A 16,540-nucleotide genomic window follows, 5' to 3' on the forward strand; every position below is an offset into this window, starting at 1 on the left:
CCTCCCACGAAAACACACTAAACACTGCACAAACCTGTGTATGTAAGCTGTGTGTACATGCACAGACACACTTTGTCTCTATCTCCTATCCATGTCACGGTGTCACCTCACTGCCACCCAGCCACCCCATGTGACACCCAGTCAGGCCTGGTTGCCATGTGGAGCATGCTTCCATCCTTCCTTACATGAAGTTGGTGGCACCTTAATTGGGAAGTACGGGCTCGTGGTGATGGCTGGAGATGAATGTTATCACACACCTCGTTTCTATGTGTTTGATGCCATTCCATTTACTCCATTCCAGCCATTATTATGAGCCGTCCTCCCCTCAGCAGCTTCCACTGTTCCCCTCTCTCCCCCCGGTTCACTCTCACTGTGTGGGGACGGTGCCTGGCTGGCCATTGGCAGCGATGAATGTAGTCTCAATAAAGTAGTAAGAATATATTGTATTATATGATATGATATTATATTGCATATATTGCAGGTGTGTGCCTACAGGGTGTGGACACGAAGTATGCCCACATCAGGGGAAGTCCCCCCCCTCCCCCTCTCTCTCACACACACCATGTTAACTCGGATAGGAAATGAAAACCAGCTGCGGCTTACTGATTTTATCTGTGATGCTTTGCTGTTATATGTATCTGACCTTCTCAGGTGTTTATGTCCCCAAGTTGGATTAATTATTCCATTTCCACGTTGATGGAGGAATGACAGGAATATACTAAAGAGCCGTTCTACTCTCCACTGAAACCTCTACACTCCTCGCATATGTGTAAGTAATGTAATGTAGTAATGTTTGTCCATTATGCCATTTGTCTTAGACCATATTATCATTACATATTATCATGAACTCCGTGGTACAATAATCAACAGTAACATACTACAGGCTTGAAATAGGGATAGCTGTTGTAAATGATACAAATACAATTTCAATTGTAGCTTAAGTTTGACATGAGCACCATTAAAAGCATTCATTAGGCATAACGGGTAAACACATATGCCTGTTTTTGAATCTAATACCAATTCTAGACGTAATTATTTCTAATAAAACAGTCACGCTGTGATCAAATGCTCAAGTGGAATTATAATGGCTCATAATGAGGTGTTTGAGCTAAATGTGTGGAAGTGAGGTCTTTGTATTTAGTTCAGCACTGTATTTAGTGAAGTGATTTAAATACTCCCAACCATAAAAAAAAGTTCCCAAAGTACTTTTATTTTTACCCCTTTTTCTACCCAATTTCATGGTATCCAATTGTTTTTAGTATTGTCCCATCGCTACAACTCCTGTGCGGGCTCGTGAGAGACAAAGGTTGAAAGTCATGCGTCCTCCGATACACCACCCAACCATGCCACACTGCGCGCATCCAACCTGGAAGCCAGCCGCACCAATGTGTCGGAGGAAACAACCTTGGTTAGCGTGGACTGCGCCCGGCCAGCCACAGGAGTCGCTGGTGAGAGATGAGACAGATGAGACAAGGATATCCCTACCGGCCAAGCCCTCCCTAACCCAGACGACACTAGGCCAATTGTGCGTCGTCCCACGGACCTCCCGGTCGCGACAGAGCCTGGGGGCGAACCCAGGGTCTCTGGAGGCACAGCTGGCACTGCAGTACAGCGCCCTTAACCACTGCGCCACCCGGGAGGTCGATCAAGATGATCTGATTGAACTTTATGGAAAGCTATGGAAGTCCGTTGTTAAGTGGAGCACAGAGGCAGCGTACGAGTACTTTTCTTTCTTTTCCAAGTCATGGAAGTCAGACTGTTATCAAAGGTGCCGTGCTAATAAAACATGACATCAAACAGCTTCTCTGCTGTGAACTTTACAATACAACAGAACTACCTACAGTTTAGCGCTGTTGTTTACAAACCGGTGGATAATGCAGGTGCTGCAGGTGCAATTCCAGACACAACAAAAGCCTCTCAATAACCTCCCCCATTGCAAAGTCCCGAAACCTCGCGACCCATTTGCTGCCACGTCTGTTCCTCGGAGTGAGTAACCTACGAAATGATTTCTGACATTAATGATCACAGGCCTGGTGGATGAGATGTCTGACATCAATGCTTTTCTGCTCTAGTGTTGACAGGGCAGAGGGATTTAGAGTGATTTCATCTGCTTGACTGCCGGGCTGTAGAGCACTGTAGCGTTGCGAGACTTAGCCGTAGGGTCTGAAAACATTTCCTCTTGACGGTCTGTCTGCCTTGCATCAATAAACTGGTTTATCCACCCACTGTATACTGTATGTCTCAGTGGGCGATCTAGACTGGACTGGAGAGGTTTACAGCCTAACTAAACATAACAGAAATCCACTCAAAACTATTCTTGTGGATATTGTGCTCCCCTTCTAGAGCATTAGCACAATCTTAATCAATGTTGTAGAGCGTAGAATACCAGCTCTGACCAATGATGTGCATTTTCTTTATGTGCATAAAAGATTGGGAGAGAACAGCTGTGACGCAATCGATGGACAACATGAAAGCCTTCTATTAATCCCACTCCCTGCAGCTAAAGACCTCATCTCCAATTCAATACTGTCTGTTTCCCTTCACCTGCTGTGGGCGCTGCCTGGCCTGTGTAACAGACAGAGGGCAGTGAACCTACAGGATCCCGTCCAGGACTTTCTCCACATCTCTCCCCCGCAGTGCCGACCGGCAGCCTAGAAGTCTCCAGAAGTTTCCCGATTTATTGACAGGATCTCATTTCGGGATGAAACAGTTACAGAACTAATGAGTGGATTGTCAGTTATCCAAGACGTTTTGATGGGCTCTGATGAGATTTGCGGCAGCCATTATTTTTGGTTCAATAGGATCGACTCTGATAAGCCCGCTCTACGCCCCCCAAAATAAAACTACGGACCGCTCTCTCTCAGTGTTCTTAGAGTCTTTTCCTCTAAGTGAGACCTTTCCATTTCTTGGCAGGTGTTTGCTACTTACTGTTCACTTAGGAGAAGGAATCTTACTCATGGCTATAAGAGAACCAAAGCAGTACACACCATGCAATTCAGGGTTTGAACCTCTACACCAGTGTCGATAATTGACCTTGTCACGCTAGAACAATTCCTAGAACACCGGCCATGCCTTAATATCCTGGTGTTGCTTACCCTCTAGGATTACTTCTTTGCCCGTCTTCTTCAGGGCCTGCACGGCCTCGTCGTGTGTGGCATCCCGGAGGTCGGCGCTGTTGACCGACAGGATGGCGTCACCCACGTACAGGGCCTCCGTCTGGTCAGCCGCCAACCCCTTGAAGATCTTCGAGATGAGAATGGGCATTTTGTTCTCTTTTCCACCTGTAAAGTAGGCCGTCATTGTAAGATAATAATTTGTTCTTAACTGACTTGCCAAGTTAAATAAAGGTTAAATTACATTTTTTTCATAAAGTAGAGCACATGGCATTAGCTCAGTTCATATCAATGAGACACAGTACGCTTCAAGTACAAACTACAAAACCAGATGGTTACAGGGCTTAGATTGTGCATGAATATGATGGGGTAAGAATATAAAATATTGTGGTCTACAGGATTATAATACATACGCTTTATCCTAGGGCTTAAAGTAAGTCCCTCCCCACTGGGCACATTTACATGTGGTTGAGTTGTCAACTAACGTTCAACGTGAAATCAACAAAACATTTCACCGTGTCATTGGATTTAGGTTCAAACTTTTTGCAAATCCAATCACTTTTTCCCGTTGATTCGTTGGGTTGAAATGGTGTGGAAACAATGTTGATTCAACACGTTTTTGCCCAGTGGATCTGATACTAGTGACTAACATTTGAGGTGTTTCTTGGGAATCTTCGAAAGTTTGTTGAACGTTGTTTACGAGAAAGGAAAGTAGCAATGCACAAGGAAAGTTTTGCTCCATGGGTGTAGGTACTCTTGAGACTGACTAGATTGTTCTGTCACTCAGAGTTCATAGTAAGTACATAAGACTGCATCACCCGCGACAGTGCTCAACGGTTTAATTTGAAAAGCTGAGCAAGGGACATGTTTCACATTTAGACTGCAGTTGTAGAGAATACGAGGACACCAGTCATCCACTTTGCCCGGCTGCAGTCTCTTCTCTCTAACAGGATAATGAAGGTCAGTTCATAGGCTGATGAATCTGCCACTTCCAGAGGGCCCTTCATGGGAAATATTGTCAATAATGTCAAGTGCCAGTTGGGTCTTGGCCTTGGGGTGGCTGAGAAATGTTCCGAAAGAGGATTAAATCAAATTAACTCCGAATATATATTTCAAAGGTTGGCTCCCACAGGCGATTCTACGGATTTAATTCATGCCTGAGACTAGAGCCAGGTGCCCTCAATAAAAGATGCCGTGGCTGACACACCCATGCATCTCAATCACAGTGGCATCGGCACAGACTGTGACTCCCTCCGCTGTCAACATTATCTATGCCTTTTCTGAGTGGGGCTAGCATTGCACGCCAGTGTGACATTTGATGGTTGTTCGTTCAGTGATTGAGATGCAGAAATTATGGCCACCAAATTGAGATTCAGACGCCTGGTGAATTGTGTGGGAGGCGAGAGCAGAAAAAATATCCTCAGTGATTCAATTGGTAGAAATAGAACTACCAGATAATGAAATCCCAGACTGTAACATCACCAAATCGAAATCACCAAGGAACAAACTCCAAATAGACTTTTAGATTAGATCATGAACAAATCATAGACCATATGCAATATTGGGCTATATGTCATAAACTGCATTTAAGCCAATCAACTTGAATATGTGAAATTCGGAAAATAAATAAATCATACTTCTATTACTATTTTTATTTTTTAATTGTCGGAATCATTTCCAATCCCCCCTATATATTTCTTGTAAATATGTATACAGTATACACAGTACCTGTCAAAAGTTTCATACTCATTCCAGTTTTTCTTTGTTTTTACTTTTTTTCTACATTGTAGAATAACAGTGAAGACATCAAAGCTATGAAATAACACATAGAATGATGTAGTAACCCCGAAAATGTTAAATCAAAATATATTTTAGATTTTAGATTCTTCAAAGTAGTCACCCTTTGCATTGATGACAGCTTTGCACACTCTTGGCATTCTCTCAACCAACTTCACCTGGAATGCTTTTCTAACAGTCTTGAAGGAGTTCCCACATATGCTGAGCACTTGTTGGCTGCTTTTCCTTCACTCCGCGGTCCGACTCATCCCAAATCATCTCAATTGGGTTGAGGTTGGGTGATTGTGGAGGCAGGTCATCTGATGCAGCACTCTATCACCCTCCTTGGTCAAATTGCCATTACACTGCCTGGAGGTGTGTTGGGTCATTGTCCTGTTGAAAAACAAATGATAGTCCCACTAAGCGCAAACCAGATGGGATGGTGTATCGCTGGAGAATGCTGTGGTAGACATGCTGGTGAAGTGTGCCTTGAATTCTAAATAAATCACAGACAGTGTCACCGGCGAAGCACCCCCACATCATCACAACTCCTCCATGCTTCACGGTGGGAACCACACATGCGGAAATCATCCATTCACCTACTCTGAGTCTCAAAGACACAGCGACAAAAATCTCACATTTTGACTCATCAGACCAAAAGGACAGATTTCCCCCGGTTTAATATCCATTGCTTGGGTTTCTTGGCCCAAGCAGGCCTCTTTTTCTTATTGGTGTCCTTTAGTAGTGGTTTCCTTGCAGCAAATCGACCATGAAGGCTTGATTCACGCAGTCTCCTCTGAACAGTTGCTGCTGAGACGTATATGTTACTTGAACTCTGTGAAGCATTTATTTGGGCTGCAATTTCTGAGGTGCAATAAACTCAAATGAACTTATCCTCTACAGCAGAGGTAACTCTGGGTCTTCCTTTTCTGTGGCGGTCCTCATGAGAACCAGTTTCATCATAGCGCTTGATGGTTTTTGTGCGACTTCGTATTATATGTTACGAATTTGCAAAACACACAATAAGTTTTAATTTTGTTAAATGTATAAGATGTTAAATGCAAAATGTATGATATGTAACAAATTCTAGCTAAGTGTTTAATGTCAGCTAGCTGGCTAACATTAGCTAGGCTAACGGTAAGGGTTAAGGTTAGAGTTAAGGTTAGGGTTAAGTTTAGGAGTTAGGTAAAATAGTTAAGGTTAGGGTTAGGGGAAGAGTTAGCTAACATCATAAGTAGTTGCAAAGTGCAATGAACAAAAATATAAATGCAACATGCAAAACATTCTAAGATTTTTCTGAGTTACAGTTCATATAAGGGAATCAGTCAATTGAAATAAATTAAATTATGCCCTAACCTATGGATTTTACATGACTGGGAATACAGATATGCATCTGTTGGTCACAGATAACTTAAAAAAAGATAGGGGTGTGGATCAGAAAACCAGTCAATATCTGGTGTGACCACTATTTTCCTCACGCGACACATCTCATTTGCATAGAGTTGATCAGGCTGTTGATTGTGGCCTATGGAATGTTGTCCCACTCCTTTTCAATAGCTATCCGAAGTTGCTGGACATTAGCGGGAACTGGAATACGCTGTCGTACACGTCAATCCAGAGCATCCCAAACATGCTAAATAGGTCACATGTCTGGTGAGTAAGCAGGCCATGGAAGAACTGGGCCATTTTCAGCTATCAGGAATTGTGTACAGATCTTTGTGCCATGGGGCCGTGCATTATCATGCTGAAACATAAGGTGATGGCGGCAGATCAATGGCAATGGGACTCAGGATCTCGTCACGGTATCCCTGTGCACTCAAATTGCCATTGTTCATTGTCCGTAGCTTAAACAATGCCCATAACATAACCCCACCACCACCATGGGGCACTCTGTTCACAACGTGGACATCAGCAAACCGTTTGCCCACATGACACCATACACACGGTCTGCCATCTGCCCGGTACAGTTGAAACCTGTACCCACCCGTGAAAACCACACTTCTCCAGCATGCCAGTGGCCCACTTTGCCCACTGAAGTTGTTTACAATGCCGAACTGCAGTTAGGTCAAGACCCTGGTGAGGACGACCAGCTTCTGATAGTTTTTGCAGAAATTCTTTGGTTGTGCAAACCCACAGTTTCATCAGCTGTCCGGGTGGCTGGTCTCAGATGATCCCGCAGGTGAGGAAGCCGGATGTGGAGGTCCTGGGCCGGCATGTTTACAAGTGGTCTGCGGTGGTGAGGACGGTTGTACGTACTGCCAAATTCTCTAAAACGACATTGGAGGAGGATTATGGTAGAGAAATGAACATTCAATTCGCAGGCAACAGATCTGGTGCACATTACTGCAGTCAGCATGCCAATTGCAAGCACCCTCAAAACTTGAAGACATCTGTGGCATTGTGTTGTGTGACAAAACTGCACATTTTTCAGTGACGTTTTACTGTCCCCAGCACAAGGTGCACCTGTGTAATGATCATTCTGTTTAATCAGCTTCTTTTTATGTCATACTTCTCAGGTGGACTGATTATATTGGCAAGGAAGAAATGCTCACTAACAGGGATGTAAACAGATTTGTGCACAAAATTTGAGAGAAATAAGCGTTTTGTGCATATGGAACATTTCTGGGATCTTTTATTTCAGCTCATGAAACATTGGACCAACACTTTACATGCTGCATTTATATTTTTGTTCTTTAGTGTAGCTAAAAAGTAGTAAGTAGTTGAAAAGTTGCTAATTAGCTAAAATGCTAAAGTTGTCCGTTATGAGATTCGACATTCTCGTTATACACCTGCCCATCCACCCCAACCAACCATCCTACTTCCGTTTTGCTTAAGGCAAAACATCAGTCTTATGTAACCATACCAAATGTAACATATAATACTAATTTGAGTGTCTCGGATTTATATTTACATCTAGTCTATGAGACCGGAAAAGGAGGGCACCAATTGTGTTTCGCTTTGTTACCCTTGAGGGATACAACCAATGCTTATTCAAACAGACTAACTATTTAACATAAGATTTGTTGCATGAGCTGAACATCTGAATTGTGCACTAATTTCTACACACCAGTCTCCTTCTACCTATCGTACAGTATGTGGTGTCAAAACAAACTTTAGGCCTCAAGCCTATCCGGCCTTAAATGCACTTCGGCACTTTGGTCCAAACGCAAGGTCGACTCCATGCCTCCCTCCACCGAACCAGGGTGGGCTTCTGAAAATAAACATCCCAGACAGACTGCTCCACTGCCATCAAATAGCTTTCATCTCAGGCCAATGACAACTGCATTCTGGGATCTTCTTGTCAGCTGTTCGCATTGTGGTGTCAGCTGGCTGCCTCCTGCCTTTTGCTCGCTCTCTCTCGGCTTGACGTGGCAGCACCACTCTGTCGAGACAGTGGGGAGTCACCGGTCGGTTTCACTTATTTAAACAGTGCCAATTGATTTTCAAAGCCGCATTTTTTTTTATTTATGTCATTAAATGTTTATGTCATTAGGGGGACTCCTTTTGTAAAAGGGGGCTGAAACTAATACAACACCAGACACATCATTCCTGCCAAACGGTGAAGCATTTTGCATTTCAGTAGGTCCAGGCCGTCTATCAAAATGGACCACTGTCCTGGGCAGGTTGCCAGAGCGATGAGATGGTCTATGTATACATGCAGACATTCCAGGAAGTAAATCTCCATTTATTCTCTATTATATTGCATTATTTACAACAGCCACGATAAACACAACCATTGAAGTTTAATGATGGTGCATTTTACACAGTACCAGTTAAAAGTTTGGACACACCTACTCATTTAAAGGTTTTTCTTTATTTTTACTACTTTCTACATTGTAGAATAATAGTGAAGACATCAAAACTATGAAATAACACATATGGAATCATGTAGTAACCAAAAGTGTCATTGTCCTGTTGAAAACCAAATGATAGTCACACTAAGCACAACGCAGATGGGATGGCGTATCGCTGCAGAATACTGTTGTAGCCATGCTGGTTAAGTGTGCCTTGAATTCTAAATAAATCACAGACAGTATCACCAGCAAAGCATCCCTACACCATTATACCTCCTCTTCCATGCTTCACGTGGGAACCACACATGCTGAGATCCTCCGTTCACCTACTCTGCGTCTCACAAAGGCACAGAGGTTGGAACCAAAAATCTCAAATTTGGACTCATCAGACCAAAGGACAGATTTCCTCCGGTCTAATGTCCATTGCTCGTATTTCTTGGCCCAAGCAATTCTCTTCTTTTTATTGGTGTTCTTTAGTAGTGGTTTCTTTGCAGCAATTTGACCATGAAGGCCTGATTGACACAGTCTCCTCTGAACAGTTGATGTTAAGATGTGTCTTTTACTTGAACTCTGTGAAGCACTTATTTGGGCTGCAATTTCTGAGGTGCAGTTAACTCTAATGAACTGATCCTCTGCAGCAGAGGTAACTGTCTTCCTTTCTTGTTGCGTTCCTCATGAGAGCCAGTTTCATCATAGCTCTTGATGGTTTTGCAACTGCACTTTCCGGATTTACTGACCTTCATGTCTTAAAGTAATGATGGACTGTCGTTTCTCTTTGAGCTGTTCTTGCCATAATATGGACTTGGTCTTTTACCAAATAGGGCTATATTCTGTATACCACCTCTACCTTGTCACAACACAACTGATTGGCTCAAACACATTAAGAAGGAAAGATATTCCACAAATTTACTTTTAACAAGGCACACCTGTTAATTTAAATGCATTCCAGGTGACTACCTCAAGCAGTTGGTTGAGAGAATGCCAAGAGTGTGCAAAGCTGTCATCAAGGCAAAGGGTGGATATAAATTTGTTTAACACTTTTTTGGTTACTACATGATTCCATATGTTATTTCATAGTTTTGATGTCTTCACTATTATTCTACAATGTAGAAAAAAATTCAAATAAAGAAAAACATGAGTAGGTGTGTCCAAACTTTTGACTGGCACTGTATTGTCATTGGCTATACTGAGCGATTTTCCTAACCAGCTTTGCTGCTGTTTTAACTGAGCACAGGTACAGTGCCTTGCAAAAGTATTCATCCCCTTGGCATTTTTACTACTTTGTTGCATTACAGCCTGTAATTTAAATCAATTTTTATTTGGATTTCATGTAATGGACATACACAAAATAGTCCAAATTGGTGAAGTGAAATGAAAAAAATAACTTGTTTAAAACTGTTTAAAAAAAAAGTAAAATGGAAATGTGGTGCGTGCATATGTATTCACCCCCTTTGAAGCCCCTAAATAGATCTGGTGCAACCAATTACCTTCAGAAGTCACATAATTAGTTAAATAAAGTCCACCTGTGTGCAATCTAAGTGTCACATGATCTGTCACATGTTCTCAGTAAATACACACCTGTTCTGAAAGGCCTCAGAGTCTGCAACCCCACGAAGCAAGGGGCACCACCAAGCAAGCGGCACCATGGAGACCAAGGTGCTCTCCAAACAGGTCAGGGACAAAGTTGTGGAGAAGTACAGATCAGTGTTGGATTATAAAAAAATAATTGAAACTTTGAACATCCCACTGAGCACCATTAAATCCATTATTAAAGAATGGAAAGAATATGGCACCACAACAAACCTGCCACGCACCAGGCAAGGAGGGCATTAAGCAGAGAGGCAACAAAGAGACCAAAGATAACCCTGAAGGAGATGCAAAGCTCCACAGAGGAGATCGGAGTATCTGTCCATAGGACCACTTTAAGCCTTACACTCCACAGAGCTGGGCTTTACGGATGAGTGGGCAGAAAAAAGCCATTGCTTAAAGAAAATAATAAGCAAACATGTTTGGTGTTCGCCATAAGGCAAGTGGGAGACTCCCCAAACATATGGAAGAAGGTACTCTGGTCAGATGAGACTAAAATTTAGCTTTTTGGCCATCAAGGAAAAGACTATATCTAGAGCAAACCCAACACCTCACATCACTCCGAGAACACCATCCCCACAGTGAAGCATGGTAGTGTCATGCCCTGGCCATAGAGAGGCTTTTTATTCTCTATTTTGGTTAAGCCAGGTTGTGACTAGGGTGGGCGTTCTATGTTATTTTTTCTATGTTTTTGTATTTCTTTGTTTTTGGCCAGGTATGGTTCTCAATCAGGGACAGCTGTCTGTCGTTGTTTCTGATTGAGAACCATACTTAGGTAGCTCTTGCCCACATGGGTTTTGTGGATAATTGTTTTCCATTTCTGTGTTTGCACCATACGGGACTGTTTCGATTTTCATTTCTTTCCTGCACTTTGTTCTTTTGGTATTTTCTCGTGTTCTGAGTTATTAAAAGTTATCATGGACACGTACCACGCTGCATTTTGGTCCGATCCTTCTAATTCCTCATTGGAAGACAATCATTACAGAACTACCCACCACCAAAGGACCAATCAGCGTGGTAACCAGGAGCAGAGGGTTCTGGACTCCTGGACTTGGGAGGAGATACTAGACGGTAAGGGACCCTGGACACAGGCTGGGGAATATCGCCGCCCTAAGGAAGAACTGGAGGCAGCGAAAGCTGAGCGGCGGCGATATGAGGTAAGGCAGCGCAACCGGCAAGAGAGGCAGCCCCCCCCCAAACATTTTGGGGGGGCACACCGGGAGATTGGCGGAGTCAGGCGATAGACCTGAGCCAACTCCCCGTGTTTACCGGGAGAGGCGTAGTGCTGGTCAGGCACCGTGTTAGGCGGTAAAGCTCACGGTGTCGCCAGTGTGCACTCATAGCCCGGAGCGCTATAGGCCAGCCCCCCACAAGTGCCATGCGAGAGTGGGCATCCAGCCAGGGCGTGTTGTGCCAGCTCAGCGTTTTTGGGCCCCGGTACGCCGTTTCGGCCCAGGGTATCCTGCGCCGGCGCTGCGTGCTGTGTCTCCGGGGCGCTGCAGTTCGCCCTATGCCTGCGCTCCGCCCGTGCCGGGGAAATGTGGGCATTGAGTCTAAGGGAGAGGTGCGAGTGGTATGCACCAAATCTCCAGTGCTCCCCCACAGCCCGGTTAAACCTGTGCTTGCACTCTGGAGGGTCCGGGCTAGAGTGGTCATCCAGCCTGGAGGAGTGGTGTCAAGGCTGCGCACCAGAGCTCCAGTGCTCCCCCACAGCCCGGTCCATCCTGTGCCTCCTCCATGCACCAGGCCTCCTGTAGGTCTCCCCAGCGTGGTGGGTCCTGTGGCAGCCCCACGCACCAGGCTGTCACTCCGTCTCCCCCCTCGAGGTTCTCCCACCTGTCCGGCGCTTCCAGAGTCTCCCTCCTGTCCGGAGCCGCCCATCAGTCAGGAGCTGCCAGAATCGCCCGTCAGTCAGGAGCTGCCAGAGTCGCCCATCAGTCAGGAGCTGCCAGTCGCCCTTCACTCTGGAGCTGCCAGTCGCCCTTCACTCTGGAGCTGCCAGAATCGCAGCCCCTTAGTCCAGAGGCGTCCCTCAGTCCAGAGGCGCCCCTCAGTCCAGAGGCGCCCTCTACGAGGGTCTTCAGCCCGGGGCCCGCTGCGGGGTCCACGTCCCGCACCCGAGCCGCCGCCGTAAGAAGGCCCACCCGGACCCTCCCCTTTAGAGTCAGGCTTTGGGGCCGGAGTCCGCACCTTTTGGGGGGGGGGTTACTGTCACGCCCTGGCCATAGAGAGGCTTTTTAATTCTCTATTTTGGTTAGACCAGGGTGTGCTTTTTTCGATTTCCTCCCCTTCATCTACACCTATTGAAGTGGATTTAACAGGTGACATCAAAAAGTGATCATAGCTTTCCCCTGGATTCACCTATGTCGTGGAAAGAGCTGGTGTTCCTAATGTTTTGTACATTCAGTGTATATGGAGACATTTTGATGTTGGTAATAACTTGTGACCACAATAATTAAAAGAAAAGCAGGTCACCTAATAAAAATCCCATGACATCATGTAACTATTTCACAGTGGTGCTTGTCTAACATCAGCTCTTATTTCTATATGAAGAGTTTACTATATGCCGTTATTGCACAGCAGCATGGCAGGTAGGCTACCTTTCTCTTGAAGTTACCATGCATCCTGACAAACTTTCTTGGTAGGCTATATTCACCCGATCATAACATGTTTAGGGAGAGAATCAAGTAATCAAAATAACATTTAGAGAAATAGAGTTGGTTGCACAGTTTACTTGAATTAGCTTCAAATGGCTTTATTGACGAGAACAGTTATGTTTTTTCAAAAGGTTCCGCTGTTGAAAAACTTAGGCTATCACAAACAGCCTAGTCTAGTGCACGACAGCATGGCCTTTTCTCAATGATTAGGCGAATGGTAGAGTGTCCTCCCCTCCTCGATAGACACCTTTCATCTATGATAGTCATGTGTATCCTACCCAAGTCCTTCCTGGAATTGTTTTTAAATCTGCCACACCTCATTTGAATCAGCTTTTGTTTTGTGTGAGGAGATAAGCATGTACACGTTTAAAAACAATATGCTACTTATCATTTTAGCTATAAAATGTCTTGCACAACAAGTATATTTATTTTTGTATCACTTTACACATTTATTTTGGGATTCCACCCTGTAAATGAAATTTGCCTGACTCAACCAAGTCTCATTTCATACAAGCGCATTTTCGCCCACGTTCACTCTCGCCACCTCTCCTCGATTACCTTCAAAAGGAGGCGAGAGGACTGAGGAAAGAGGACGAAGGAGTTGAACAAACCAATTGAGAAAAAACCCATGGAAAAACTTCAACCCAATTCCTGACCTTCGAAGAGTTTAAGTATTCGGTGAGGGAAGTTGGTACTTTCAGCGTTTACTTTTAGTAAAGTCCAACGCAAATGTCGAGTAGCTTACATTGTTAAACTTGAAGAAAAAAACGGACCAAATAAATGTTTTAGAGAGTGTCGTTTGATTACGCACTACATTGAACCTACCTTTAATACTAATTCCAAGTCCTCCCACATCTTGCTTGGTAACTCGCACCGTGCGCTTAACGTTGGTGATTGTTTCTGGGACCGGAGAGGAGCTGAGGTTGGCTGGGTCTCCGTTAATGGCACCGGCAGGAGTTGGGTTGGGTTTAACTATGTCTTCGGCGACCTCTCCGGGGCTCACGGTTAAAGTCTCCTCCGTAAGTGTGGCTAATACACGGATCCAACGGTCCACGGTAACTCGAAGTTCTAACAGTCCCGTTTTCTGTGCCTTCATCGTGGCAGCCATGTTCAACACATTCCTGGAATAACTAGACGGGTTGGCACTCGGTAGTCGTGTAAAGAGATAGGGGTGGGGGAGATGCCAAGAGGCGCAGCCCCCTCCTCCAACTCTCTCTCTCTCTCTCTCCTCTTCCAAGAGGTTTAGCCTAGTACTCTCTCCCAAGTATTGAAGTTAATTGAGCACAATACGATTAGTAAAGGTAAAGGGGAGGTTTTTTTTTCTCCATTAATTAACAAAGTTTAACCAGTGGCCAACATACTTTTTGTAAGTGGTGGGAAAAGTACCCCATTCTAAAAGTAAAGATATCTTAATTAACAGAGAATGACTCAAGTAAAAGTGAAAGTCACCCTGTAAAAGTATAAAAGTATTTGGTTTTAAATATACTTAAGTATATATACAAAAGTAAATGTGATTGCTACAATGTACATAAGTATCAAAAGTAAAAGTATAAAAAATGTCTAATTTCTTATATAAAACAAACCAGATGGCATAATTTTATTTTTATTCATGGATAACCAGTGGCACACTCCAACAATCAGACAGCATTTATAAACAAAGCATGTTTGTTTAGTGAGCCGACAATCAGGATTACCAGGGATACAGTTGAAGTCGGAGGTTTACATACACCTTAGCCAAATACATTTAAACTCAGTTTTTCACAATTCCTGACATTTAATCCTAGTAAATATTCCCTGTCTTAGGTCAGTTAGGATCACCACTTTATTTTAAGATTGTGAAATATCAGAATAATAGTAGAGAATTATTTATTTCAGATTTGATTTCATTCATCACATTCCCGGTGGGTCAGAAGTTTACATACACCTAATTAGTATTTGGTAGCATTGCCTTTAAATTGTTTAACTTGGGTCAAATGTTTCAGGTAGCCTTCCACAAACTCCCCACAATAAATTGGGTGAATTTTGGCCCATTCCTCCTGACAGAGCTGGTGTAACTGAGTCAGGTTTGTAGGCCTTGCTCGCAGTCACCTTTTCAGGTTTGAGGTCAGGGCTTTGTGATGCCTTGACTTTGTTGTCCTTAAGCCATTTTGCCACAACTTTGGAAGTATGCTTGGGGTCATTGTCCATTTGGAAGACCCATTTGTGACCAAGCTTTAACTTCCTGACTGATGTCTTGAGATATTGCTTCAATATATCCACATCATTTTCCTGCCTCGTGATGCCATCTATTTTGTAAAGTGCACCAGTCCCTCCTGCAGCAAAGCACCCCCACAACATGATGCTGCCACCCGCGTGCCTCAAGGATGGGATGGTGTTCTTCGGCTTGCAAGCCTCCCCCTTTTTCCTCCAAACATTACGATGATCATTATGGCCAAACAGTTCTATTTTTGTTTCATCAGACCGGAGGACATTTCTCCATAAACTACAATCTTTGTCCCCATGTGCAGGTGCAAACCGTAGTCTGGCTTTTTTATGGTGGTTTTGGAGTAGTGGCTTCTTCCTTGCTGAGCGACCTTTCAGGTTATGTCGATATAGGACTCATTTTACTGTGGATATAGATACTTTTGTACCTGTTTCCTCCAGCATCTTCACAAGGTCCTTTGCTGTTGTTCTGGGATTGATTTGCACTTTTCGCACCAAAGTACGTTCATCTCTAGGAGACAGAACGCGTCTCCTTCCTGAGCGGTATGACTGCTGCGTGGGCCCATAGTGTTTATGCTTGCGTACTGTTGTCAAATCAAATCAAATTTTATTTGTCACATACACATGGTTAGCAGATGTTAATGCGAGTGTAGCGAAATGCTTGTGCTTCTAGTTCCGACAATGCAGTAATAACCAACAAGTAATCTAACTAACAATTCCAAAACTACTGTCTTATACACAGTGTAAGGGGATAAAGAATATGTACATAAGGATATATGAATGAGTGATGGTACAGAGCAGCATAGGCAAGATACAGTAGATGGTATCGAGTACAGTATATACATATGAGATGAGTATGTAAACAAAGTGGCATAGTTAAAGTGGCTAGTGATACATGTATTACATAAGGATACAGTCGATGATATAGAGTACAGTATATACGTATGCATATGAGATGAATAATGTAGGGTAAGTAACATTATATAAGGTAGCATTGTTTAAAGTGGCTAGTGATATATTTACATCATTTCCCATCAATTCCCATTATTAAAGTGGCTGGAGTTGAGTCAGTGTCAGTGTGTTGGCAGCAGCCACTCAATGTTAGTGGTGGCTGTTTAACAGTCTGATGGCCTTGAGATAGAAGCTGTTTTTCAGTCTCTCGGTCCCAGCTTTGATGCACCTGTACTGACCTCGCCTTCTGGATGATAGCGGGGTGAACAGGCAGTGGCTCGGGTGGTTGATGTCCTTGATGATCTTTCTGGCCTTCCTGTAACATCGGGTGGTGTAGGTGTCCTGGAGGGCAGGTACTTTGCCCCCGGTGATGCGTTGTGCAGACCTCACTACCCTCTGGAGAGCCTTACGGTTGAGGGCGGAGCAGTTGCCGTACCAGGCGGTGATACAGCCTGCCAGG

The 16,540-nt window shown here is 44.0% G+C and overlaps 1 protein-coding gene across 5 annotated transcripts in view; it reads right to left on the minus strand.

The window, feature by feature from the left end:
* LOC112267250 (alpha-1-syntrophin) overlaps positions 1-14,132 on the minus strand; it is a 59,469-nt gene extending 45,337 nt beyond the window's left edge. For 3 of the 5 annotated variants that reach the window (XR_006079266.1, XM_024445512.2, XM_024445497.2), the window contains exons 1-2: positions 13,753-14,131; positions 3,096-3,281 (exon numbers count right to left, since the gene is read on the minus strand). Coding sequence is in view for 4 of the 5 variants with exons in the window: in XM_024445512.2 (XP_024301280.1) it covers positions 3,096-3,281; positions 13,753-14,035 (469 nt within the window). In the remaining variant the exon portion in view is untranslated. Of the gene's footprint in view, positions 1-3,095; positions 3,282-13,752 lie in introns of all 5 variants that reach the window. The other 2 variants (XM_024445505.2, XM_042300717.1) reach the window with 2 other exon arrangements.
* Positions 14,133-16,540: the final 2,408 nt, after the last annotated feature.

The sequence above is a fragment of the Oncorhynchus tshawytscha genome, linkage group LG02 (assembly GCF_018296145.1).
Source record: "Oncorhynchus tshawytscha isolate Ot180627B linkage group LG02, Otsh_v2.0, whole genome shotgun sequence".
Lineage (NCBI taxonomy): Eukaryota > Metazoa > Chordata > Actinopteri > Salmoniformes > Salmonidae > Oncorhynchus > Oncorhynchus tshawytscha.